The sequence below is a fragment of the Jaculus jaculus genome, chromosome 21, assembly GCF_020740685.1.
Source record: "Jaculus jaculus isolate mJacJac1 chromosome 21, mJacJac1.mat.Y.cur, whole genome shotgun sequence".
Lineage (NCBI taxonomy): Eukaryota > Metazoa > Chordata > Mammalia > Rodentia > Dipodidae > Jaculus > Jaculus jaculus.
The window spans coordinates 6,242,607-6,268,510 of record NC_059122.1 but is presented as its reverse complement, the minus strand read 5'-3'; the positions used below and the strand labels follow the sequence as shown (position 1 = coordinate 6,268,510).

General features: G+C 49.3%; 2 protein-coding genes across 2 annotated transcripts in view; one reads left to right on the top strand and one right to left on the bottom strand.

The window, feature by feature from the left end:
* Positions 1 to 63: 63 nt before the first annotated feature.
* On the top strand, positions 64 to 13,439 carry Ldlrad1 (low density lipoprotein receptor class A domain containing 1). The gene is made up of 6 exons (XM_045139400.1): positions 64 to 99; positions 419 to 470; positions 4,819 to 4,947; positions 8,368 to 8,505; positions 10,381 to 10,509; positions 13,267 to 13,439. Exons 1-6 carry the CDS (start codon positions 64 to 66, stop codon positions 13,413 to 13,415), a joined length of 633 nt encoding a protein of 210 aa, XP_044995335.1. The 3' UTR covers positions 13,416 to 13,439.
* Positions 13,440 to 20,658: 7,219 nt separating this feature from the next.
* Lrrc42 (leucine rich repeat containing 42) overlaps positions 20,659 to 25,904 on the bottom strand; it is a 24,889-nt gene continuing 19,643 nt past the window's right edge. Inside the window, exons 6-8 of the mRNA XM_045139426.1 lie at positions 25,198 to 25,311; positions 23,256 to 23,340; positions 20,659 to 21,108 (exon numbers count right to left, since the gene is read on the bottom strand). Of these exons, the coding sequence (XP_044995361.1) occupies positions 20,861 to 21,108; positions 23,256 to 23,340; positions 25,198 to 25,311 (447 nt within the window). The 3' untranslated portion in view covers positions 20,659 to 20,860. The remainder of the gene's footprint in view (positions 21,109 to 23,255; positions 23,341 to 25,197; positions 25,312 to 25,904) is intronic.

Sequence of the window (25,904 nt, the reverse complement as noted above, 5' to 3'; positions counted from 1 at the left end):
CCCTCCCTCCCCCAGGCTGCCCTTGGTAACTGAGGTCTCTCCACTCCAAACCAGTTCCTGGATATGGGAGCTGGAGCCACAAATAAGATCTTCCCCCAGGTAAGGAGTTTGAGCCTGCTGACCTGGAAGGCAAAGCTTGGATGGAGAGGACTGGATGTGTTAAGACACCCCCCCCCCTTCCACTCTATAAGAGGGACATGGGGGAAGATCACCAGAAGGGGCTGGCTTGAAGGTCATACATTAGCCCAATGAACAGAGAAGGCACCGGACAGAAGTCACCCACCACCACACAGGCAAAAGGGTGGCAACATTTAGACAGGCAGGATGTGCATGTGAGGTCCTGCATGAACGAGGCTCTGGGTGAACCGTTCCGTAAATTTCATGGGCTGCCCACCTTGCCCTCTGGTCTCTTGGGCAGGAAGATGTCGAGGACAATACTATTGGAAAGCAAGCTTGCACCGGAAGGCAAGGTAAGGACAGAGGCTGAGGTCGGGCTGGGTCCTGAGCACCCTTTTCTGGGCAGCTGCCTTGAACCTGAAAGGAAGAGACAGAGAGAGACCAAGGACCCCATGACTTCTCTGCCTCCCTCCCAAGCTCTTTTGATGCGAAAGAGAGAAAATGGGCGTGCCAGGACCTCCAGCCACTGTAATCGAGCTTGCGTGCGACCTCGTGCTTGCCTCAACCTTTGTGCGTCTGGCTTTCGTGGAACCTGGAGAGTCGAACGTGGGCCCTTGGGCTCCACAGGCAAGCGCCTTAACCACTTAGCCATCTCTCCAACCCTGCTTCCCGCTGGGCACCACACTGTTAACAAACAGTGCCTATTTGTGACTTCGAGAAGAAGACAGCCAAGTTAAATCTCTGTCTCTTGGAGCGTCAACACTGTGACACTGATTGACTTGGGAAATTCTCTTCCTCTCAAAAGGATGAGGTGGGTGTCAGCATCACATATCAGCACCCATTACGTGCCACCTATGCCCGCTGTTACTAGGACCCTTCATCTTCATGAGATGTAAGATGGGAGAATGCCCTGCCCACGTGACTGGTCTCCGTCCACAGTTGACCAAGGAGGACACAGAGAGGTAGATGACAAGAATGGCTGTCAAGGGGCTGGAGAGATGGCTTCGTGGTTAAGGCGTTTGCCTAAGAAGCCTAAAGACCCATGTGCAGCTCTCCAGATCCCACATGAGCCAGACGCACAAAGTTGAGTCCAGTGCAAGGTCACATTTGCCCACTAGGTGGTGCAAGCACCTGGAATTCCATTGCAGAGGCTGAGGCCCTGGCATGCCAATTCTCTCTCTTTCTCTGTCTTGCTTTTTCTCTTTTTCTCTTTCTCTCTCCCTCTCCGTCTAAAAAAAAAAGAAGGAAAAAGAGCCAGGCATGGTGACTCACGCCTTTAATCCCAGCATTCAGGAGGCAGAGTTAGAAGGATCTCCATGAGTTCGAGGCCACCCTGAGACTACATAGTGAATTCCAGGTCAGCCTGAGCTCGAGTGAAACCCTACCTCAAAAATAAACAAATAAATAAAAATTTAAAAAGGGGCTGGAGAGATGGCTTAGCAGTTAAGCACTTGCCTGTGAAGCCTAAGGACACCAGTTCGAGGCTCGATTCCCCTGGACCCACATTAGTGAGATGCACAAGGGGGCGCACGCATCTGGAGTTCATTTGCAGTGGCTGGAGGCCCTGGCTCACCCATTCTCTCTCTCTCTCTCTCTCTCTCTGTCACTCTCAAATAAATAAATTAATTAATTAAATAAAATGAACCAAAAAAAAAAAAGGAAAGGAAGGAAGAAAGAAAGAAAAGAAAAGAAAAGAATGGCTTTAGAGGATTCCCTCTCTCGTGTCCTCTGAGCTATGAAGCAGATTCTGTCAGTAGCAGAAGTGGTAACTGAGTCTGAAAAAGCTGGGTAAAACCATGTCAGAACTGCCTAGCTGGGAGGCAGGAGAGGGAGGGAACTGAGCTCCCCCCACGTTTGCTTTTTCCAGTGTGGCTGTGGAACCAATAGCCTCCTTTCGGGGAATGGGGGGCAGCAGCTGAGGGGTTTCTGGCTTGAGACTGGGTATGCTCACCGGGACGACAGTCCTGGCTCTCTGCCCGCCCCCCCACCGTAACCCCATCTTGCACACTCCTCCGTTGCACAAATATTTGAGGATCGCACCCTTTACTCTCCAGGATGCCTCTCCCGTCCAACCTCACACTGTCTCCCTGGAGACCCTGTGTTTGCTAACCCCAAGGGGGCCACGGTAAGGGATTACTGGTCTTAGACATAAACTCTGCTTCCTACTGACACTACCTCTGTCTCCTCTCCCCACACACACCTGCCCACATGCCCTTGTTCCCACCTGCCATTGTTGCATGCCCTGTGCCTGGAACGTCTGCTCTTGGCACCCTGCCTCAGAAATCACCCGGGCTCCTGAGACCATTTGTTTTGTTTTGTTTGCTGTTGATGGTTTTGTTTGTTGGTTTGTTTGGTTTGGTTTGGTTTGGTTTGGTTTTTCGAGGTAGGGTCTCACTCTGGCTCAGGCTGACCTGGAATTCACTATGTAGTCTCAGGGTGGCCTCGAACTCTCGGAGATCCTCCTACCTCTGCCTCCCGAGTGCTGGGATTAAAGGTGTGTGCCACCACGCCCGGCTTGTTGATGTTTTTTTTCAAGGTAGAGTTTCACTGTAGCCCAGGCTGACCTGGAATTCACTATGTCGTCTCAGGGCGGCCTCGAACTCATGGAGATCCTCCTACCTCTCTGCCTCCCGAGTGCTGGGATTAAAGGCCTGCGCCACCATGTCCGGCCTGGTTTTTGTTTTATTATTGTTTTGGGGTTTTTTTCCAGGTAGGGTCTCACTCTAGCCCAGGCTGACCTGGAATTCACTATGGAGTCTCAGGGTGGCCTCGAACTCATGGAGATCCTCCTACCTCTGCCTCCCCAAGTGCTGGGATTAAAGGTGTGCCCCACCACGCCCGGCCTTTTTGTTTTGTTTTTGTTTGTTTTGTTTTGTTTTTGTTTTTCAAGGTAGGATCTCACTGTCTTCCAGGCTGACCTGGAATGCACTCTGGAGTCCTGAGACCATTTTTTTATCACCCTTCCTCACCACCATGCCTAGGTTTTCTTTCCCAGACATTCTTCCCCCCTTACTGCAGGTACAGGTCTCACTGGCACGTAGCTCTGGCTATGTGAGTGGCTTGACTGGAAGTGGCCCGAGTTAAGGTGGCGGGGGAGGTCGTCCTTTGTCTCCTATGTCTCTGGGTTACCAGTACACAACACAGGTCGGAGCTGTGTCTACCTCTGAGCTGGACCTGGGCCACCTGTCCCTGCCGTCTTTCTCCGAGGTAACCGTGGCCCAGCACAGCTGATCTCCTTCTTACACAACCATACCCGGTCCTAGAAGTGTGGCCTCTGGCTTTCCCAAGGCAAAGACGGAGCCACATGACTCTTGTGCCCTCCATCCACACAGGCAGGCAAGTGAGCAAGGGTTAAATGAGCAAAGCCAGGCGTGGTGGCGCACGCCTTTCATCCCAGCACTCGGGAGGCAGAGGTAGGCCGATCGCAGTGAGTTCGAGGCCACCCTGAGACTCCATAGTGATTCCCAGGTCAGCCTGGGCTAGAGTGAGACCCTACCTCAAAAAAACACAAAATAATAATAAATAAATGAATGAGCAAAGCACAGTTCTAGCATGCAAGGATAGTTCCTGTCACTGTTTTATTATTATTATTTTTATTTATTTATTTTGTTTTTTCAAGGTAGGACCACTCTCCAGATCCCATGTAAGCCAGACTCACAAAGGTGAGGCAAGTGCAAGGTCGCACATACCCACTAGGTGGCACAAGCATCTGGAGTTTGGTTGCAGTGGCTGAGGCCCTGGTGCACATTCTCTCCCTCTCTATCTCACTCTCTCTAAAATAATAATAATAATAATAATTTTTAAAATGACTGACAGAGTCTGGGTTTTGGCATCAAGCAAGTACATTCACACCCCAGCCTGCATGGATTGACTGGCATTTGCTTTCCTGAGTCTCAGGTTGTATTGTTTTGTTTTGTTTTGTTTTGTATTGTTTTGTTTTAGTTACAGAAATAAAGCACTATTGTGAAAAATAGAAATAATGACTAGTAGGCCAGAGGGATGGCTTAATGGTTAAGGCGATTGCCTTCAAAGACAAAGGACCCAAGTTTGGTTCCCCAAGACCCATGTAAGCCAGATGCATATGGCGCATGTGTCTGGAGTTTGTTTGCAGTGCCTGGAGGCTCTGGCACACCCACTCTCTCTCTCTCAAATCAATCAATAAAATAAAATAAAATATATTTTTAAAAAGGTGTGCACTACCATGCCCCACCACATCTAGTTTTAAGAAAGAACGAGAGAGAGAGAAAGAAACCCAGTGGAGGCGCACACCTTTAATCTCAGCACTTGGAGAGGCACAGGTAGGAGGATCGCCATGAGTTCGAGGACAGCCTGAGACTCCATAGTGAGTTCCAGGTCAGCTTGGGCTAGAGGGAGACCCTACCTCAAAAAGAAAGAAAAAGAAAGAAAGAATGAATGACCATTATGGTCCTGAGGCCATTTCTTCCAAAGTAGGGTCTGTCCACTGTTTTCCCCTTCTGAGGATAGACAAGGGCACACAGGACGGGGAGGGCCAGTCAGGGGTAGCACTTGGTGGCGGTAGAAATAGCCAGGATGCCAGTGTCATCACTCAGGGCTTAGGAGCCCCCTTTATGTGTCCCGGACCTCTCTGGCAGGGCAGGGGACCACTTGCAAGGGCAGGCTGGGGACAGGAAGAAACCCCTCAACCCCTCTCCCTCGTTCTGCGTCCCATGCCCTCCGCAGGCTGCAGCCCGCTCTGCTGCTCACGTCGAGGGGCCTGGATCTCGGCCTTCTTCCTGCTCCTCCTACTGCTTATGCTGGCTGCCCTGCTTGCCCTGGCCACCATCCTCGGACGTCCATCCCGTGTGCCAGGTCAGAATGGCAAGAAGAGGTTAAGGTCAGACCTGCTGGGAGGTACGGACGGACGGGGTCCAGGGAGATGCAAGTCCCAGCCCTGCCTGGCTTCTCCCTGAAGTGACTTGGACTGTTCCTTAAGACACAGACAGAGGGCTGAAGAGACGGCTCAGCGGTTAAGGACACTTGCTTGCAAGGCTTGATGGCCCGGGGTTCAATTCCTCATGACTCAAGGAAAGCCAGGTGCGCAGGGTGGTGTTTTTGACTGGCCATTAGGTACAGTGGCAGGAGGCCCTGGCACACCCATTCATTCACTTTTCCACACCCCTCTCATTCTGCTTACAAAGAAAAAGAGATTTGTTTTGTTTTGTTTTTCGAGGTTGGGGCTTGCTCTGACCCAAGCTGACCTGGAATTCAACTCATCATCAAGATCCTCCTACTTCTGCCTCTCAAGTGTTGGGATTAAAGGCTACCATGCCCAGCAGGAAAAGTAATTATTTTTTTTAACAAAAGATGTAGGGAAGGCTGGAGAGATGGCTTAGTGGTTAAGGCACTTGCCTGTGAAGCCTAAGGACCCAGGTTCCAGGTTTGATTCTCCAGGTCCCACGTAAGCCACATTTGAGGTAAGCCACCTGGAGTTCATTTGATAGATACCCTGCCATGTCCATTCTCTCTCTCCTTCTCTCTAGTAAATAAATGAAAATAAAAATAAAAATAAGCCAGGCATGGTGGCACACACCTTACAAAAAAAAAAAAAAAAAGATCAGGCCTGGAGAGATGGTTGAGCAGTGAAGGCACTTGCCTGCAAAGCCTAAGGACCCATGTTTGACTTCCCAGATCCCACGTATGCCAGACGCACAAGATGATGCATGCACAAGGTCACATATGCACACAAGGTGGTGTCTGATTACAGTGGCTGGAGGCAAATTTCTCCTCTCTCTCATAAAAAAAAAAAAAAAAAAAAAGCCAGGGCTAGAGAGATGGCTTAGTGATTAAGGCACTTGCCTGCGAAGCCTAAGGACCCATGTTCAACTCTCCAGATCCCTCGTAAACCAGACGCACAAGGTGAGGCAAGCACAAGGTCGCACATGCCCACTAGGTGGCGCAAACATGTGGAGGTTGATTGCAGCACCTCACATTCTTCTGGTAAACAGTTAAAAGAGAGCCTGCCTTCAATAAGGTGGAAGGTGCTGGGCGTGGTGGCACACCTTTAATCCCAGCACTCGGGAGGCAGAGGTAGGACGATCGCCGTGAGTTTGAGGCCACCCTGAGACTACGTAGTGCATTCCAGGTCAGCCTGGACAAGAGTAAAACCCTACCTCAAAAAAAAAAGGGGAGGGCTGGAGAGATGGCTTAGCTGTTAAGCGCTTGCCTGCAAAGCCTAAGGACCCTGGTTCGAGGCTCGATTCTCCAGGTCCCACGTTAGCCAGATGCACAAGGGGGCGCACGCGTCTGGAGTTCGTTTGCAGAGGCTGGAAGCCCTGGCGCGCCCATTCTCTCTCTCTCCCTCTATCTGTCTTTCTCTCTGTGTCTGTCACTCTCAAATAAATAAATAAAAATTTTAAAAAAAAAATTAAAAATTAAAAAATAAAAAAAGACAAACAGACAGGTCTGCTGTCCCTCTGCCCAGCACACACATGCACACATCCCAGGTACCACCCATGTTCATGAATACTGTGTGATTCCAGCTCCTCAGCCAGTTTCTGCTTTGCAAATCTTTTAGGCATCCCTACAGGAGGATGCCCCCAATGGGGGGTGGGCTAAGAACAATACTTTGGAGAACAGCAGATTGAAAATATGAAAGCTTTAATCCCAGAACTCGGGAGGCAGAGGTAGGAGGATCACCATGAGTTCAAGAACACCCTGAGACTCCCTAGTGAATTCCAGGTCTAGCCTGAGCTAGAGCGAGATCTTACCTTGAAAAACCAAAAACATAAAAAATTAAAGTATAGTGCCTGACACTACCTACACAAGACCATCGTAATAGGAGGAAAAGATGATGACATCAAAATAAAAGAGAGACTGATTGAGAGGGGGAGGGGATATGATGGAGAGTGGAGTTTCAAAGGGGAAAGTGGGGGAGGGAGGGCATTACCATGAGATATTGTTACAATCATGGAAGCTGTTTATAAAAAATATATATACGGTATAAAAGAAAGTCCCAGCACTCAGAAGGCAGAGGTAGGAGGATCGCTGTGAGTTTGAGGCCACCCTGAGACTACATAGTGAATTCCAGGTCAGCCTGGGTAAGACCCTACCTCAATTAAAAAAAAAAAAAAAAAAAAAAGGAAGAAAGGAAGGAAGGAAGAAAGTGCTACAGATGTAAAGGTTTACCCACATGTAAGGGACTTGGCATACACACAACCCAAACCCATTTGCTCCGCAGAAGTTAAGCTGCTGCCAGGAGAACTGCTATTGAAGTCACCTCATTGGATGGGGAGGCTGGGCTCCGTGTGTCCTGTGAGACCAGACTGTGACCCCCTGTGTGCTCCAAAGTGCTCAGGATTAGCCACTGTGTTGTTCCTGACAGTCCATCCCTACCCCCAAGGCTGGGCTATGACCCCCACTTTTATTATTATTGTTTAAGTTTTTTTAAATTGTTTATTTTTATTTATTTATTTGAAAGTGACAGAGAAAGATGCAGAGAGAGACAGAGAGAGAGAATGGGGGCTCCAGGGCCTCCAGCAGCTGCAAATGAACTCCAGATGCGTGCACCCCCTTGTGCATCTGGCTAACGTGGGTGCTGGGGAATCGAACCTGGGTCCTTTGGCTTTGCAGGCAAATACCTTAACTGCTAAGCCATCTCTCCAGCCCTTAATTTATTTATTTATTTTATTTATTTATTTTTTTTTTTGAGGTAGGGTCTCTCTCTAGCCCAGGCTGACATGGAATTCACTATGGAGTCTCAGGGTGTCCTGGAACTCACCGCGATCCTCCTACCTCTGCCTCTGGAGGGCTAGGATGAAAGGTGTGCACCACCACGCCCGCCTGACCCCCACTTTTAATTCATTTTTATTTATTTATTTGAGAGTGACAGAGAGAGAAAGAGGCAGATAGAGAGAGAGAGAGAATGGGCATGCCAGGGCTTCCAGCCACTGCAAATGAACTCCAGATGCATGTGCCCCCTTGTGCATCTGGCCAATGTGGGTCCTGGGTAATCGAGCCTCGAACCGGAGTTCTTAGGCTTCACAGGCAAGCGCTTAACCACTAAGCCATCTCTCCAGCCCCTGACCCCCACTTTTAGACACAGAACCTGAGGTTCAGAGAGGTCAAGTCAGCGGCTCAGGTCACGCTTGCAGGATACCATGAATCCCAGGCCCCTTCCTTGGTCACCTGCCCTCTGGGAGAGCCCTGGACAGTGTCCACCCTGCCCACCTCCCAGGGCTAGCCTTGTGAAAGAACATCACTTTCACTTGGGGATCTCTTGGGCTCCTGCAGGGTCCCAGGCCTGTGTGACGTGGACCAACAGGACAGGGTTCTTGTGCCATGACCAGAAGAGCTGCATCCCTGCCCATGGGGTGTGTGACAACATACGCACCTGTCCCCAAGGGGAGGACGAAGATGAAAGCTTGTGCCGTGAGTTCCCTTTGGCCCTGGGTCCTCCCCTGAACCCCACGCCTTCTCTGTGGAGCATTTCAGACACCGCCACCAACCATGTCCCCGCGCCTTTGGTGACAGCCCAGGTACTGTTGCTGGGTCACATCTGCTACCCCCATCAGGGTATAAATGCCTCTGATCTTGCGACTCCAATGTCTGGCACAGGGTATATCAGAATGACTTGCTGAATGATTGAATAGATGATGGATGATGGATGGATGGGGAGATTTGGCTCCGTGCCTTACATTCTCCTGGTTCTCTTGTCTCAGTTTATAGCTGCTTATCCCAGCTTGTTTCAGTGGAGTCTCTTCTCAACCCCTTTCTGATTTTCACTGTTGTTGTTTTGTTTTCTGAGGTAGGGCCTCGCTCTAGCCCAGGCTGACCTGGAATTCACTATGGAGTCTCAGGCTGGCCTCGAACTCACGGCGATCCTCCCACCTCTGCCTCCCGTGTGCTGGAATTAAAGGCGCGCACCACCATGCCCAGCCCAACCCCTTCCTGATTTCAATCCTGTCCTTGTCCCCATAGTATGGCTCGACAGGAATCTGGAGGCTGCCCTCTTGCCCTCTAAGTATCATCTCCTCCGGCCACACCCTGAACCCCGACATTCACTCTTGAGGTGACCCAGTTCCTGGATCTCCGCACTCCAATGTCCCTGTCTTTGGACAGGCCTCCGAAGCGTCCCCTGACATGTCCGGTTGGATCTGGCTAGCTGCAAAAGCAAAGTCTCATTCCTTCCCCTAGTCTGGGATTTATATTCCAGGTTTTTTCTTTTTTGTTGGTGTTGCTTTTTGTTTTTTTGATGTAGAGTCCCTCTGTAGCCTAGGATGACCTAGAATTCACTCGTAGTATCAAGGGTGACCTTTAACTCACAATGATCATCCTACCTCTGCCTTCCGAGTGCTGGGATTAAAGGAGTGTGCCATCACGCCCGGTCTAAAATTTATTTATTTAAGAGAGACAATGACTAGGCATGCCAGGGTCTCTAGCCACTTCAGATGAACTCCGCATACATGCACTACCTTGCGCATCTGGGTACTGGGGAATCAAACCTGAGTCCTTTGGCTTTACTGGTCAGGGCCTTAACTACTAAGCCATCTCTCCAGCCCCAGCTATGTTTGGTGGGAGGAAGTTTCCTGGAAGAAAGGACGCTAATCCTGGATTGAAGATAGAACAGGTTTGTAGAGGGTCCAAGGAGACCTTCTGGAGGGAGGAATAAAGCAGTAATTTAGGGCTGGAGAGATGGCTTAGCGGTTAAGCGCTTGCCTGTGAAGCCTAAGGACCCCCGGTTCGAGGCTCGGTTCCCCAGGTCCCACGTTAGCCAGATGCACAAGGGGGCGCACGCGTCTGGAGTTCGTTTGCAGAGGCTGGAAGCCTTGGCGCGCCCATTCTCTCTCTCTCCCTCCATCTATCTTTCTCTCTATGTCTGCTCCTCTCAAATAAATAAATAAAAAATGAACAACAACAAAAAAAGCAGTAATTTAGCCAGGCGTGGTTGCGCACGCCTTTAATCCCAGCACTCGGGAGGCAGAGGTAGGAGGATCACCGTGAGTTCAAGACCACCCTGAGATTACATAGTGAATTCCAGGTCAGCCTGGGCTAGAGTGAGACCCTACCTTGAAAAAAATAATAACATAATACATAAATAAATAAAGCAGTAACTTGTGAACTGTGGGGAAGGAACATGCCACAGCCGAGCAGGCAAGAAGGTTCTGATCCCTTGGAATCAACCTGGGAGTCTTTCCATGCCCTTCCCAGGATGGGTGAGAAGATTTGAGTGTGCCAACTGCCAGATGCCAGCGTCACCCAGCTGCAGGCAGCAGTGGGCACAGCCGTGGATTTTCCCCTCTGCAGGAGACGTGCCCAGGAGCCTACCCAGCTTCCTTGTGTCCCACTGTGGAGACCCGAAGTTCTGGATCTACTCAGATCAGAAGTGTGACGGCACCAATAACTGTGGGGACTGCTCGGACGAGCTGAGCCCAGGTGGGGATCTGACCGCAGGTGGGATGGAAAAGCCAGTCAGGGGCTGGAGAGATGGCTTAGCGGTTAAGCGCTGGCCTGTGAAGCCTAAGGACCCCGGTTCGAGGCTCGGTTCCCCAGGTCCCACGTTAGCCAGATGCACAAGGGGGTGCACGCGTCTGGAGTTCGTTTGCAGAGGCTGGAAGCCCTGGTGCGCCCATTCTCTCTCTCTCTCCCTCTATTTGTCTTTCTCTCTGTGTCTGTCGCTCTCAAATAAATAAATAACTAAATAAATAAATAAAATGAAAAGCCAGTCAGAGTGGCCAGAGGGAAGAGGGTGGGCAGGCATCTCGAGGTTCCCATGCACCCACACACACACACACACTTTTCCCTGCATCCTGGTCAGAAGACCCTCCCATTTGAATGCCTCCAGGGTACGGGTGCTCAACACCCGAGGCCCCCCCGCCCCCCCCCGCTTGGTGGGGAACTTCAGGTCACTGATGAGGGCACCGGGCCCCATGGGTGGCTGGGCAAGGATGGCATATCTGCTCATCTGGAGTCTTGAGTCTGGGTTTGCCTCTGCTCTGGGCACCTCCCAGTAACCCTGTGTGGGAAACCTGGAAGGAGTCTCTGTTCCAACTCATATGCAGATAGACAATCGGACATCTCCAGGGAGGGAGCTTTCATAAGATCAGAACCCTGCTCCAGGCTTTCCTTTAAATTCCTTCCCGGGGTGTTCAAACAGCAAATGTGCTCTGAGCACGGTTGGGTGGGGTGAAGCCTTTATTAGATTCGGGGGGGGGGCAGTCAAGAGCCAGACATGCCCCCAGTTCTTCTTAAGGAAAGTGCTGAAGTGTGAGGCAACCTCAGGACATCCTAGGTGCTGTGGCTGGAGTGAGGGTGAAACAGGGAATACACTATTTATTTATTTATTTGAGAGAGAGAGAGAAAAAATGGGCGTGCCAGGGCCTCCAGTCGCTGCAAACTCCAGACGCGTGTGCCCCCTTGTGCATCTGGCTTTCGTGGATCCTGGGGAATTGAACCTGGGTCCTTTGGCTTTGCAGGCAAGTGCCTTAACCACTGAGCCATCTCTCTAGCCCACATGCCAATTTATTTGTTCCCACAGCCTGCTTTCTTTTTATTTTTAAACTATTTTTATTGACAACTTCCATAATTATAGATGACAAACCACGATAATTCCCTCTCCTCCCTCACTTTCCCCTTCACGACTCCACCCTCCATCACATCCCCTCCCACTCTTAAATAGTCTCTTTTATTTTGATGTCATCATCTTTTCCTCCTATTATGAGGGTCTTGTGTAGGGAGTGTCAGGCACTGTGAGGTCATGGATATCCAGGCCATTTTGTGTCTGGAAGATCGCATTGTAAGGAATCCTATTCTTCCTTTGGCTCCTAAAATTTTTTTTTCTACTTAAAATTATTATTTATTTATTTTTTAAAATATTTTATTTGTATTTACTTATATGACAGAGAAACAGGGAGAGAGAATGGGTAAGCCAGGGCCTCCAGCCATTGCAAACGAACTCCAGATGTATGCGACCCCTTGTGCATCTGGCTAACGTGAGTCCTGGGGAATCAAACCTGGGTCCTTTGGCTTTGCAGGCAAATGCCTTAACTTCTGAGCCAGCCCTCCAGCCCTAATTTTTTTTTTATTGACAACCTAAATAATTGTTGACAATAACCCATGGTTATTCCCTCCCTCCCCCCACTTTCCCCTTCAAAACTCTGCTCTCCATCATATTCCCTCCCCCTCTCAATCAGTCTCTTTTATTTTGATGTCATCATCTTTTCCTCCTCTTATGATGGTCTTGTGTAGGAAGTGTCAGGCACTGTGAGGTCATGGATATCCAGGCCATTTTGTGTCTGGAGGAGCTCTTACATTCCTTTGGCTCTTACATTCTTTCCTCCACCTCTTCCGCAATGGACCCTGAGCCTTGGAGGGTTTGGTAGAGATAATTCAGTGCTGAGCACTCCTCTGTCACTTCTCAGCACTATGGTGCCTTTTGAGTCATCCCAGAGGTCACCACCATCGGAAAAAGAGAAGCTTCTCTAACCAAAAATGAGAGTAGCCTTAATACATGGGTATGGCCGGGTGTGGTGGCACACGCCTTTAATCCCAGCACTTGGGAGGCAGAGGTAGGAGGATCGCTGTGAATTCAAGGCCACCCTGAGACAACATAGTAAATTCCAGGTCAGCTTAGGTTAGAGTGAAACCCTTAACTTGAAAAACAAACAAAACAACAACAACAAAAAACTATGGTTATGAACATTAAGAGAAGTGCTTATTGGGCAGTTTGATGGGCATAATATACGCATTTAGCCAGACACTAGCAGACGTTACACCCCTAGGGCTCAAGACCTTCCCTATCATAAGTTTTCAGTACCAGGCATGTGCTTCCTGAGTGGAACGGGCCTCCAGTCCAATTAGAGAATGGTTGGTTTCCCCCATAACAGGTATGCCACTATTGTACCAGTTGGCGTATTTGGCCTGGACTCACTGCCTACTTTCTTTTGCTACTCTCTTTTACCCCCTTTGAGCAGGTGAGGGGCCTCTGTAAGAATGAGCGGGTCTCACAGCCTGTGAGCCGTGTGGGGGTCTCGGTTCTCTCTGCTGTGGGCAAACCAGGGAGATAGTCCACCCTGCCACACCAGACGGCGTGGGGCCCTAGGGACAATTATGGTGGGCTTCAGAGGTGGGGGGTCCGGGAAGCCCAGGAGCAGTAGATGACAGCTGTGCTTCTGTGGGCTCTTGTCTCTCCAGTGACCGCATGCCCACCCTGTGGGCCCAGCTGGTGGCCCTGCCTTCCGACTGTCTTCAGGTACTGTGGCTGCGTTCCAAGGACTCTGTGCAGGGACCACGTTCAGCACTGTTCTGACTGGTCAGATGAGTACTCGTGTCCTGGACCCTGAGTGGGACCGTGGGAGAGGCTGGTGGTCAGCGCCCTTCACAAGAGCATCCGATCCTAGGTCTCATCCAGTGCCATCCACGCATTGTCCCTGAATAGGAATCGCCTTTCCAACGTCCAAGTTGCCTCACTTCTCTTTGAACGTCTGTAGTGACAAAGAGCTCTCACTACCATATTAAACAGCTTCTAAAACAAAGGAAAATATTCACTTTTTATTTATTTATTTTTAATTTGTTTTTTTTTTGTAAACAACTTCCATGATTGTAAGTAATATCCCATGGTAATGCCCTTCCTCCCCCGACTTTCCCCTTTGAAACTTTGAAAATTTTGCTAGTAATAATCCATGGCTTCTGAGTGTTCCATTGTACAAAAAAATAGGTTTCCATATGACTTATTTATATCCTCTTAGATCTTGATTAGCCCTCCCTCCACCTTTCCTTACTCAATCTCTTCCCCTGACCTCACTTAGGCCTTTTCACCCCCATTAATCTATTCTCCTACTTACATATATACAACACCATCCTATTAGGTCCCACCCCCTCCCTTTCTATTCCTTTTATATTTTCTTTCTAGCTTACTGGCTTCTGCTTCTGAGTTTGTTTTGTTTTTCCTTTTTTGTTTTTTCTTTTCAATTTTTTTTTCAATTTTTTTTATTAACAACTTCCATGATTATAAAATATATCCCATGGCAATTCCCTCCCTCCTTCTACTTTCCCCTTTGAAACTCCACTCTCCATCATATCCCCTCCCCCTCTCAGTCAGTCTCTCTTTTATTTTGATGTCGTCATCTTTTCCTCCTCTTATGAGGGTCTTGTGTAGGTAGTGTCAGGCACTGTGAAGTCATGGATATCCAGGCCATGTTGCCATGTTGTGTCTGGAGGGAGCACGTTGTAAGGAGTCCTACCCTTCCTTTGGTTCTTACATTCTTTGTGCCACCTCTTCCGCAATGGACCCTGAGCCTTGGAAGGTGTGATTGAGATATTGCAGTGCTGAGCACTCCTCTTCACTTCTTCCCAGCACCATGGTGCCTTCTGAGTCATCCCAAGGTCACTGCCAAGTGAAAAGAGAAAGTTCTCTAATGAAATAGTGAAAGTAGCATTAATATAAGGGTATGAACATTAAGAGAAGTGCTTACTGGCCATAATATATACATTTAGCCAGACAGCAGCAGACGTTACACCCCTAGGGCTCATAAGTACCCCTGTTGTAGGTTTTCAGTATCAGGGATGTATTCCCTCCCATGGAGCGGGTGTCCAGTCCAATTAGAGGGCTATGAGCCAGGAGCCCTCAGAGAAGAAGCCCATGTCATACCACGGAAGGACAGATGGGACACTGGGAAAGGCAAGGACCCAGGAAGGGTCCCCTGGGAGCCAGGATGGGGCCATTTTGGACCTTGAGCAGCAGTGGACCCGTTTCTGGAGGAGGCGCACATGAGATCCCGCCCAAGGGTGGGCCATCCTTGTCTCTGGCCCCTTTGGGAGTGTCTCTGTGGGAGGGCTTGGTTGAGAGGCATCCCATGATTACTTCATGTGACAGTTCTGCTCAGCCAGCGGACATCCAGCGGGGCCAGAGTGGCCAAGGTATGGGAACAGGAGAGGAGAGCAAAAAAAAGAGAGGGAGAAGGGCTGGAGAGATGGCTTAGCAGTTAAGGCGTTTGCCTGCGAAGCCAAAGGAGCCCACGTTAGCCAGATGCGCAAGGGGGTGCACGCATCTGGAGTTCATCTGCAGTGGCTGGAGGCCCTGGCGCGTCCATTGTCTGTCTCTCTCTATCTGCCTCTTTCTCTCTCTCTCTGTCACTCTCAAATAAATAAAGAGAGGGAGAAGAGGGACGGGGAGGAAGAGAGGGGTCAGGGAGAGAAGGTGGAGGGAGAAAGCGGGAAGGACGGGCGGGGAGAGAGAGGGGGAGGGGAAGAGGGAGAGGAGGAGGAGGGACGAACCATGGTGGGAATGTCACACTTCACCCAAGGATGGAATTGCCAGCCCTTCACTGTTCCATGCTGTCACTGAGGTCCCTGAAGCCTTGCTAAACAAGGTGAGGCCTGAGCAGGGCCTTGGAAGAAGAGCAAGCCAGAGGGAGACAGGGAAGGGTTCACAAGTGGGTGTGGGGCAGGAGTGGGATGCCTGCCGGGTGCTGAAGAAACATGGTTCTCCTAGTGCCTGGAGCGGGCAGGAGAGCCCCCAAGGCTGCATGGGGGTGGGGGTTCAGATGGGTGAGGGGCGCAGAACGCTGCTGGAAGAAGAATCCTGGAGGCTGGCTGCAGAGAGGCTACAGGCTGCTGGCAGAGCTTACATTGGACTCTCCTTTGTAAAGAATGTCAAAGAAAAGCCGGGCGTGGTGGTGCACGCCTTTAATCCCAGCACTCGGGAGGCCGAGGTAGGAGGATCGCTGTGAGTTCGAGGCCACCCTGAGACTACAGAGTCAGCCTGAGCTAGAGTGAGACTCTACCTTAAAAAACAAACAACAGGGCTGGAGAGATGGCTGAGCGGTTAAGCGCTCGCCTGTGAAGCCTAAGGACCCCAGTTCGAAGCTCGGTTCCCCAGGTCCCACGTTAGCCAGATGCACAAGGGGGCGCACGCGTCTGGAGTTCTTTTGCAGAGGCTGGAGGCCCTGGCGCGCCCATCCTCTCTCTCTCCCTCTATCTGTCTTTCTCTCTCTGTCTGTCGCTCTCAAATAAATAAATAAAAAATTTAAAAAAATTTTAAAAAAAAACTGCAAAGAATGAAGATCCAGGCCAGGCTATGCTGTGGCCTCACTACATAGTCTCAGGGTGGCTTCGGTGGTTGGATTCAGGTGTCCCCCATAAACTTAGGTGTTCTGAATGCTTTGTCCCTAGTTTAGGCTTCACAGGCAAATGCCTTAACCGCTAAGCCATTTCTCAGCTCTTAACAGGGCTATTTGATAGACAAACTATATCCATTTAACCAAACACCAGTAGCAGCTCCCCTTCCCCCCATTGCGTCTACATGCAGTCTCATCTAAAGTCCTCCCCATCACTCCCAGAAACGGGTACAGTTATTTGCATTTTCCGGAGGCGCAGAGAGCTGAAATTGATTGCCTTGAGATCACGGTGTGCTGGCTGGAATCTTTTGTCCTCCATAAACTTATGTGTTCCAAATGCTGGGTCCCCAGTTGGTGGCCATTTGGGAAGTGGAGCCTGGCTGGAGAACTTGTATTGTTGGAGGTTGGGCTTTGGAGTGTTACAGCCAACTTACCCTTGTCAGAGATGGCTCAGACCCTTATTTTATTTAATTAATTAATTTATTTATTTTGAGTTAGGGTCTCGCTCTGTTCCAGGCTGACCTGGAATTCACTATGCAGCCTCAGGGTGGCCTCAAACTCACGGCGATCCTCCTTCCTCTGTCTCCCGAGTGCTGGGATTAAAGGCGTGCGCCACCACACCTGACTTTCTTGCTGCATCATACAGAGCCATCTCTTCAGCCCATAACACAACTTTTAAGAGGCAGAGCCAGGAGGTCAGTGTTGACAGGCTAAGTCTAGTACCCATCCAGTCCTCTCCCAGGCAGGTGCCGCAAAGGTGCACAGGGGGTGGCTGGCATCTTATTTACTTATTTTTTGTAATTTTTTTTGTTTATTTTTATTTATTTGAGAGCCACAGACAAAGAGGCAGATAGAGACAGAGAATGGGCATGCCAGGGCCTCTAGCCACTGCTAACGCACTCCAGACACGTACGCCCCCTTGTGCATCTGTCTAACGTGGGTCCTGGGGAATCAAACCAGGATCCTTTGGCTTTGCAGGCAAACACCTTAACCACTAAGCCATCTCTCTAGCCCTGGCATCTTTTTTAAAAAATATTTTTATTTATTTATTTGCAGGCAGAGAGAGAGAGAGTGAGCATGCCAGGGCTTCCAGACACTGCAAATGAATTCCAGATGCATGCGCCACCTTGTGCATCTGGCTTTACGTGGGTCCTGGGGACTTGAACTTCGGTCGCTAGGCTTTGCAGGCAAGCACCTTAACCCCTAAGCCATCTCTCTAGGACCTAACATTCTTTTGTATTTATCAGTCTGTCCTTTCAGAAAGGGGCAGGTGGGTGCCACAGCCATCTCCCAAAACAGCCATCAGGAAAATCACAGGGCCGGGCAGGCCCATCCCTGGGACATGGCTGAGTAGCCAGAGAGATAGTCCACAGCCTCCATAAATATTTGCCCTGGTCCCAGGCCACAAGACGATGGCTGTCTGAGTATAGCAGATGCTTTGCAGTGTAAACACACTCCAGGGAGGGGCCCACGGATGGAATAAGAAATCTGCTCTGGCTTAATCAGCCGCTGTTATTTGCCAGGGAGCTCTTTTATCCTCAGGCTCACAGACCCACAGCTGCTGGAGTCGGCAAGGCGCTCAGAACACCGTCAGCTTTCAGACCAGAGGACACTGCCTCCCAGAGAACACCCTACTGTTCCCTGGGGTTCCCAGAGCCACCCAGCAACTCCAGATCCACATAGAAGGAATGTCTGAGGATCCTTTGTTAGCTTTTTGTTTATTTTTCATTGTAGGGTCTCACTCTCTAACCCTGGCTGACCTAGAATTCACTCTGTAATCTCAGGGTGGCCTAGAACTCAGAGATCCTCTTACCTCTGCTTGTGTTTTTGCTACAAGGGCAGAGCTGAGTAGTTTGAACAGAAATCTCATGGCCTATGACTTCACAGCACCTGACATTACCTACAAAAGACCCTCATAATAGCAGGAAAAGATCATGACATCAAAATAAAACAGAAATCTGGTCCAGCCATTGTGGAAATCAGTGTGGAGGTTCCTAAAACAGCTAAAGATTGATCTACCATATGACCTAGCTATAGCACTCCTAGGCATATATCCAAAGGACTCATCTCGTTTCCTTAGAAGTACATGCTCAACCATGTTTATTGCTGCTCAATTTATAATAGCTGGGAAATGGAACCAGCCTAGATGTCCCTCAACTGATGAATGGATAATGAAGATGTGGCACATTTATACAATGGAGTTCTACTCAGCAGTAAAGAAAAATGAAGTTATGAAATTTGCAGAAAAATGGATGGATCTGGAAAGGATTATACTAAGTGAGGTAACCCAGGCCCAGAAAGCCAAGCGCCACATGTTCTCCCTCATATGTGGATCCTAGCTACAGATGATTGGGCTTCTGCGTGAGAAGGAAAAAACTCAGTAGCAGAGGCCAGTAACTTAAAAATGAGATATAAAGGGAAGAGAAAGGAAGGGAGGACGGTACTTAATAGGTTGATATTGTATATATGTAAGTACAATGATTGAGATGGGGAGGGATATGATGGAGAATGGAATTTCAAAGGGGAAAGTGGGGGGGAGGGTATTACCATGGGATTTTTTTTATAGTCATGGAAAATGTTAATAAAAATTGAGAAAAATAAATAAATAAAAAATAAATAAAAGCGAGCCGGGTGTGGTGGCGCACGCCTTTAATCCCAGCGCTCGGAGGCAGAGGTGGGAGGATCGCTGTGAGTTCGAGGCCACCCTCAGAGTACATAGTGAATTCCAGGTCAGCCTGGGCTGGTGCGAGACCCTGCCTAGAAAAAACAAAACAAAACAAAAAGAAGGTACTATCGGGCTGGACGTAAAGCTCAACTGGCAGAACGCTTGGCTAGCATTCACGAAGGCCTGGGTTTGATCCTCGATCCTCAGCATCACACATACTTGGCATAAGAGAGTCTGTCTGTAAGACCAGGTGGAGTCAAGGAGGGTCAGAAGTCCCAGTCATCTCTGGATATATCGCAAGTCTGAGGACAGTTTAGCTATGTGAGACTCTGTCTTTAGAATACAGAGTGAATTGCATTCCAGGTCAGCCTAGACTAGAGTGAGACCCTATCTTGAAAAACCAAAAAAAAAAAAATATATATATATATATATATGAATGACAGAAAATAAGATATGGGGCTGGAGAGAGAGACTGCTGAGTGGCTTGCCTGCAAAGCCAAAGTACCCAGGTTTAATTCCCCAGGACCCACGTAAGCCAGATGCACAAGGTGGTACATGCATTTGGTTTGTCTCCATTGGCTGGAGGCCCTGGTGCACCCCCTCTCTCCTCCTCCATCTTTCTCTATCAAATAAATAAATTTGAAACAGATAATAAAAGAGGGAAAAGAGGGCTGGAGAGATGGCGTAGCGGTTAAGCGCTTGCCTGTGAAGCCTAAGGACCCTGGTTCGAGGCTCGGTTCCCCAGGTCCCACGTTAGCCAGATGCACAAGGGAGCGCACGCGTCTGGAGTTCGTTTGCAGAGGCTGGAAGCCCTGGCGCACCCATTCTCTCTCTCTCCCTCTATCTGTCTTTCTCTCTGTGTCTGTCGCTATCAAATAAATTAATCAGTTAATTAATTAAAAAAAAGAGGGAAAAGAGGGCTGGCGAGATGGCTTAGCAACCAAGGTGCTTGCTAGTGAAGCCTAAGGGCTCATGTTCGACTCCTCAGATCCCACATCAGCCTGATGAACAAAGTGGTGCATGCACAACGTCACACATGTGCACAAGGTGGCTCGAATGTCTGGAGTTCGACTGCAGTGGGTAGAGGTCCTGGTGTGGCAATTCTCTTTCATAAAAAAAAAAAAAGCTGGGTGTGGCACACACCTTTAATCCCAGCACTCGGGAGGCAGAGGTAGGAGGATCACTGTGAGTTCGAGGCCAGCTTGAGACTACATAGTGAATTCCAGGTTAGCCTGGGCTCCAGTAGAGACCCTACCTCAGAAAACAAAACAAAACAAAACAAAAAAAAAGGGAAAAGAGAAAGAAGAAAAAAGTCACTTTTTTCAAGATTGAGTTTTCTTGGCTCTAAACCGGGGTATGGTCCTATCTTCTTTTTTTTAAAAAAATATTTATTTATTTACTTATTTATTTGAGAGTGACAGACAGAGAGAGAAAGAGGCAGATATATATATAGAGAGAGAATGGGCGCGCCAGGGCCTCCAGCCACTGCAAAGGAACTCCAGACGCGTGCGCCCCCTTGTGCATCTGGCTAACGTGGGCCCTGGGGAATCAAGCCTCGAACTGGGGTCCTTAGGCTTGTCAGGCAAGCGCTTAAATGCCAAGTCATCTCTCCAGCCCTGGTCCTATCTTCTAACGCTATTGTGAGGACAAGGCATGACCGAGATGGAGCGAAAAGGGTCACTTCATTTATATCTCTCTGTTGTTAACTGTGTCCAATTGTAACTCTAACCAATCACGCCCCGTTGCATGATCTTAGTGTTATTTCCTACGGCTCCGGCCCGCGACTCATGAACAGAGCCTAAGGACAGCAAAAAAGGTTTATTTGAAAAAATTACTATGTATTGAAAATATACATTAGAAATTATTACATACTTCCAGAGCGTTCCCTCCCCCACCACAAAAGTAGAAACGTCTGCCCGCTACGCTAGCACGCCGTGGGTAGATTCAAACCAGAAGCCAGTCGTTCCAGCCTTGCGGCTGAGACAGGCCAGCCCGCCCGGGTCGCTCAGTAGGAGTTCAGCAAGTCCCAGTCCTCCACGGCCAGGCGCGCGAACTTCGGCTCCTGCTGCGGCTCCTCCGAGGCTCTCTTCTTGCTCTTCTTCGACTCCTGGCTCAAGGCGGCTTCATGTCTCGCCAAGGGCCCGTGGCGGTCTGCAGCTCGCTCTCGGTAGAACTGTAGTCTTCCGGAAGAGTTCATATGGGCGTCGGCCAGGGGACACTTCCTCGAGGCTTCCGTGAGTGCTGCCTTCTGATCTGGAAGAGGATCAGAATTGGGTGACAGGGTGTCTACCTCGGTGGGTGCGTGAATGCCTGTGTCTATCAGTCAGGGGAGATGACCTAAGGAACCTGACCAAAGGCCCACCAGGGACATGTCTGGGTTAGCCGGGGAAGGGACATGGCGGGCGATCCAGCACGGTTGAAGGCATGGGCGCTCACTGGGCTGTGGTGTGTGACTATGGATACATAACAGGTCTGAGATTCAGTTTTCTCAACTTTCTTTTCTTCTTAAAATTTAACTTAATTATTTGAGAGACACAGAGAGGGAGAGAGCCAGATAGATAATGGGCATACCAGGGCTTTCAGCCGCTGCAAAGAAACTCCAGACGCATGCTGGCTTATGTGGATCCTGGGGAATCGAACCTGGGTCCTTAGGTTTTGTGGGCCAAGCACTTTAACTGCTGAGCCATCTCTCTAGCCCTTTCTTGACTTTTTAATTTTTTTTTTCTTTTTAGTTTTTCGAGGTAGAGTCTCACTCTAGTCCAGGCTGACCTGGAATTCACTATGGAGTCTCAGGGTGGCCTTGAACTCATGGCGATCCTTCTACCTCTGCCTCCCAAGGGCTGGGATTAGAGCCATGCGCCATCATGCCCGAATCCCTTTCTTGACTTTCTAAGAATATAAAACCTGAAGTATTATGGAGGTAAATGAAGTAATGCACACAATGCACTCCGCGGCTGTCACGAGCACGCTTAAAGCTCAAAAACTTTTTAGGTGTATGCATTCAAAATCTGGACTGGACTCTTCCTTCCAAGAGCCCAAGCGGTGTGGCACATGGCAAGCAAGCATCCCGACTTCTAGCAGCGTTTATTTCCTGGTGTACGATGGGATTCTATTTGGCCTGTCTTCAAGTTTGAGTTCACCACCTATTCCTCTTGTCTAATATGAGCAACAAAACACAAGATGTCCCATTTCAACCAACCGTAAAGGTGCGATGTAGTGAAAATGAGCACATTCACATGGTGCAAACATCACAATCTATCTCTAGAACTTACCGTGAAGGGCTAGGAATGCAATCCAGGGCCTTCCATGGACTAGGCGAGCACTCTATGGCTTAGCTACATTGTGAGTCCTGTAGAACTCTTTTTTTCTTTTTTCTATCGAGGCAGCATCTCAGTCTACACCAGGCTGACCTAACTCAAGGGGATTCAGTTATCTGAGCCTCCCAAGTCCATGGACAAGCATGAAAAGGTTTTCCATGAATCTGACCCCCTAACCTTCCATGGAAGAACCACTGGACATAATGTTCTCCATGAATGTGACTACCCGACCCTCCATGGAAGAACCACCGGACACAATGTTCTCCATGAATGTGACTACCCAACCCTCCATGGAAGAACCACTGTACACAGTGTTCTCCATGAATCTGACTACCCTGACCCCTGACCCTCCATGGAAGAACCACCGAACACAATGTTCTCCATGAATCTGACCCCCTAACCCTCCATGGAAGAACCACCGGACACAATGTTCTCCATGAATGTGACTACCCGACCCTCCATGGAAGAAGCACTGTCCACAGTGTTCTCCATGAATCTGACTACCCTGACCCCCTGACCCTCCATGGAAGAACCACCGGACACAATGTTCTCCATGAATATGACCCCGACGTTCCATGGAATAACCACCATACACAATGTTCATGAATCTGACTACCCTGAACCCCTGTGGAAGAACCACTGAACACAACGTTCTACATGAATCTGACTACCATGACCCTCCATAGAAGAATCACTGTGCATATTGTTCTCCATTTGTTGAAGGCACTTGGGTTACTTTTTTTTTTCTTTAGTGCCAGAGTCTATCCAGAGTCTTTGCAGCACTCTCAACCACCCTAGCTCCACTCCTACTTGCTTAATTCTTTCTGTCATTTCCATTACTCCATCTAACTTGTCCCATACATTGTTTTGAAATGAGACAGGACACAAATAAGTGAGTATAAAAAGCAATGTTCCTGGTGGCAATACTGAAAGGCTCAGAACTTATAGCGCATATCAAGGGGAAACAAGGGTTAGTGAGCATAAATAAGTTTAACACTATCATAATTAATTTTCCCACAGGGAGAAGACAGGCTAAGGGTTTTAAGAGCGCAAAAACTTCAGAGGAGAGGAAGAAACTCTTACAGAAGTACTGAGCTGCCTTTCGAGGCGCCATGTCTTTCCGTGGCTGCCCAGCTTCCACAGTCACGCGTTCCCACTGCAGAACAATCTGAAAGGAATGCAGAAAAGGCTGACTCCCAAGAAGACTCAAGGGTTTCATCCCAAGCCTTTGTGGTTCCTCCTTGCTCCCATTCTTTCTGTGTTCTTTTCCCTTTCTTGAGGTACTAAGGATCAAACCCAGTGCTTCCCACTTGCCAAGCAAGCACTCTGAGCTTCGTCCCTCGGCCCCTGGTTCCCTTTCTCTAACCACAAGTCCATTTACTGCAGATGACTGGGGAGGAGAGTGAGAACCAAGTTGGCTGGATCAGTGTATCTGGATGATTCAGGCAAGTCTGTTAATCTAACTCCCTAATTCTACCTCTATTCCATGCGTAGAAATAAGCAGCATATTCTTACACTAAATACTAATTTTTTGTGTTCATTTTTATTTATTTATTTGAGAATGACAGACACAGAGAGAAAGAAAAAGAGAGAGAGAGAGAGAGAAAGAGAATGGGCGCACCAGGGCCTCCAGCCACTGCAAACGAACTCCAGACGCATGCGCCCCCTTGTGCATCTGGCTAACATGGGACCTGGGGAACCGAGCCTCGAACCGGGCTCCTTAGGCTTCACAGGCAAGCGCTTAACCGCTAAGCCATCTCTCCAGCCCCACATTTCCACATTCTAATAGCATTTGACAGTTTCTGTGTCATAACTGCTACAGATTTAAAATTCTTTTAGGAGCCTGGTGAAGCATAAGCTCCACATAAAATTAAACAATCAGTTCAACATAGCGTGAGTACCAAGAGCGTTGTATATTTAATATTTGCCAACACGGTACAGAGCCAGGTGCTGTGACACACGCCTTTAATTCTGGCACTCAGGGACGAGGCAGGACGATGACTGTGAGTCCCAGATCAACCTACGGAGTGAGTACCAGGTGAGTCTGGGCTAGAGTGAGACCCTGCCTCAAAAACAGTGTCCGTACAATAGTGTACAAGTCAGTTATGCCGGGCATGGTGGCGCATGCCTTTAATCCCAGCACTCGGGAGGCAGAGGTAGGTGGATCGCCGTGAGTTCGAGGCCACCATGAGACTACAGAGCGAATTCCAGGTCAGCCTGAGCTAGAGTGAGACCCTACCTCGAAAAACAAACAACGGGGCTGGAGACGGTAACTTAGCGGTTAAGGCGTTCACCTGCAAAGTCAAATGACCACAGTTTGATTCCCCAGACCCCATGTAAGCCAGACAGGAGAATTGCTGGTCAGCCAGTGTAACAGAGAGAGACTGCCAGGGGAGTAAGGCGGAAGAGCAACAGAAGGGGGCACGCAACACCTACCTCTAGCCTCTGCACGTGTGTGCACAAGCAGCAGGCGTACACACAGACATTTGCACAGGCCATTCATACATACCAAGAGAAGCTTGAATTTGGATCTCAAGAATCCACATAAAGCCAGATGCTGTAGCGATGGCATCTGTAACCTCAGGGAGCCTCGAGTGAGGAGGGACGTGGAGACAGAAGAAATGCCCAGAAGTTTGCAGGCCAGCTAGCCTGACATTCGTCTGGTGAACAGTAAGAGGAACCTGCCTTCAAGACGGTGGAAGGTGCTGGGCGAGGTGGTGCATGCCTTTGATCCCAGCACTTGGGAGGCAGAGGTAGGAGGATCACCGTGAGTTTGAGGCCACCCTGAGGCTACATAGTGAATTCCAGGTCAGCCTGGGTTAGAGTGAGACCCTACCTCGAAAAACCAAAAAAAGAAGGTGGAAGGTGAGGACTGATTCCTGAAGTTGTCCTCTGACCTCCACACCTGTACTGTGACACACCTGTAGATACACACACACACACACACACACACACACACATGCACCCCCCGTCCCCAAGTGAAAATGAAAAGGCATGTATGAACTGCAGAGATAAATAAGAATACCTGGTCAGCCCAGCCCTCTGTCTTGCAGTTACTATGGTCAAACTCCTTCAAAGGCACTTTGGAGTGGACAAGGCCTATGCACGTCTGGAGCTTGTGCTTGACGGCTCTAATGTCCTAGTGAGAAAGAGACACCGGAACCGTGAGCACGTCTGGCCCGTCCTTACCCGCTTCCAGCAGAGGCGGCCATCAGTCATACGTCAGGCATGCTGGTACACAATGACAGTTCCGGTACGCGCAAGGCTGAGGCAGGGGGATCATGAGTTCCTGGCCACCTAGGCTACAGAGCGAGACCACATCTCAAAAACAAATAAAAAGAAGGCAGGAGAGGTGGTTTAATGGTTAAGATGTGTGCCTGCAAAGCCTAAGGATCCAGGTTCGATTCTCCGGATCCCACGTCAGCCAGATGCACAAGGGGTGGGGGAGGATGCATGCATCTAGAGCTCGTTTGCAGTGGCTGGAGGCCCTGGTACACCCATTCTTTCCCTCCCTCCCTCTGTCTCTAATAAATAAATAAAATAAAAGTTAACTGTTAGCCGGGCATGGTGGCACATGCCTTTAATCCCAGCACTTGGGAGGCAGAGGTAGGAGGATCGCCATGAGTTCGAGGCCAGCCTGAGGCTACACAGTGAATTCCGGGGCAGCCTGAGGTAGAGTGAGACTCGACCTCGAAAAACCAAGGAAAAAAAAAACTACCAAGTTTAAGGAGA

What these genes read in the sequence shown, in the direction of transcription:
- Ldlrad1 (XM_045139400.1), top strand. Translation starts at nt 64, where the DNA reads ATGGGAGCTGGAGCCACAAATAAGATCTTCCCCCAG. An exon ending in AGCTTGCACCGGAAGGCAAG is followed by an intron (nt 471 to 4,818) that starts GTAAGGACAGAG and finishes TGCCCTCCGCAG; the next exon opens with GCTGCAGCCCGCTCTGCTGC. An exon ending in CTCGGACGAGCTGAGCCCAG is followed by an intron (nt 10,510 to 13,266) that starts GTGGGGATCTGA and finishes TTGTCTCTCCAG; the next exon opens with TGACCGCATGCCCACCCTGT.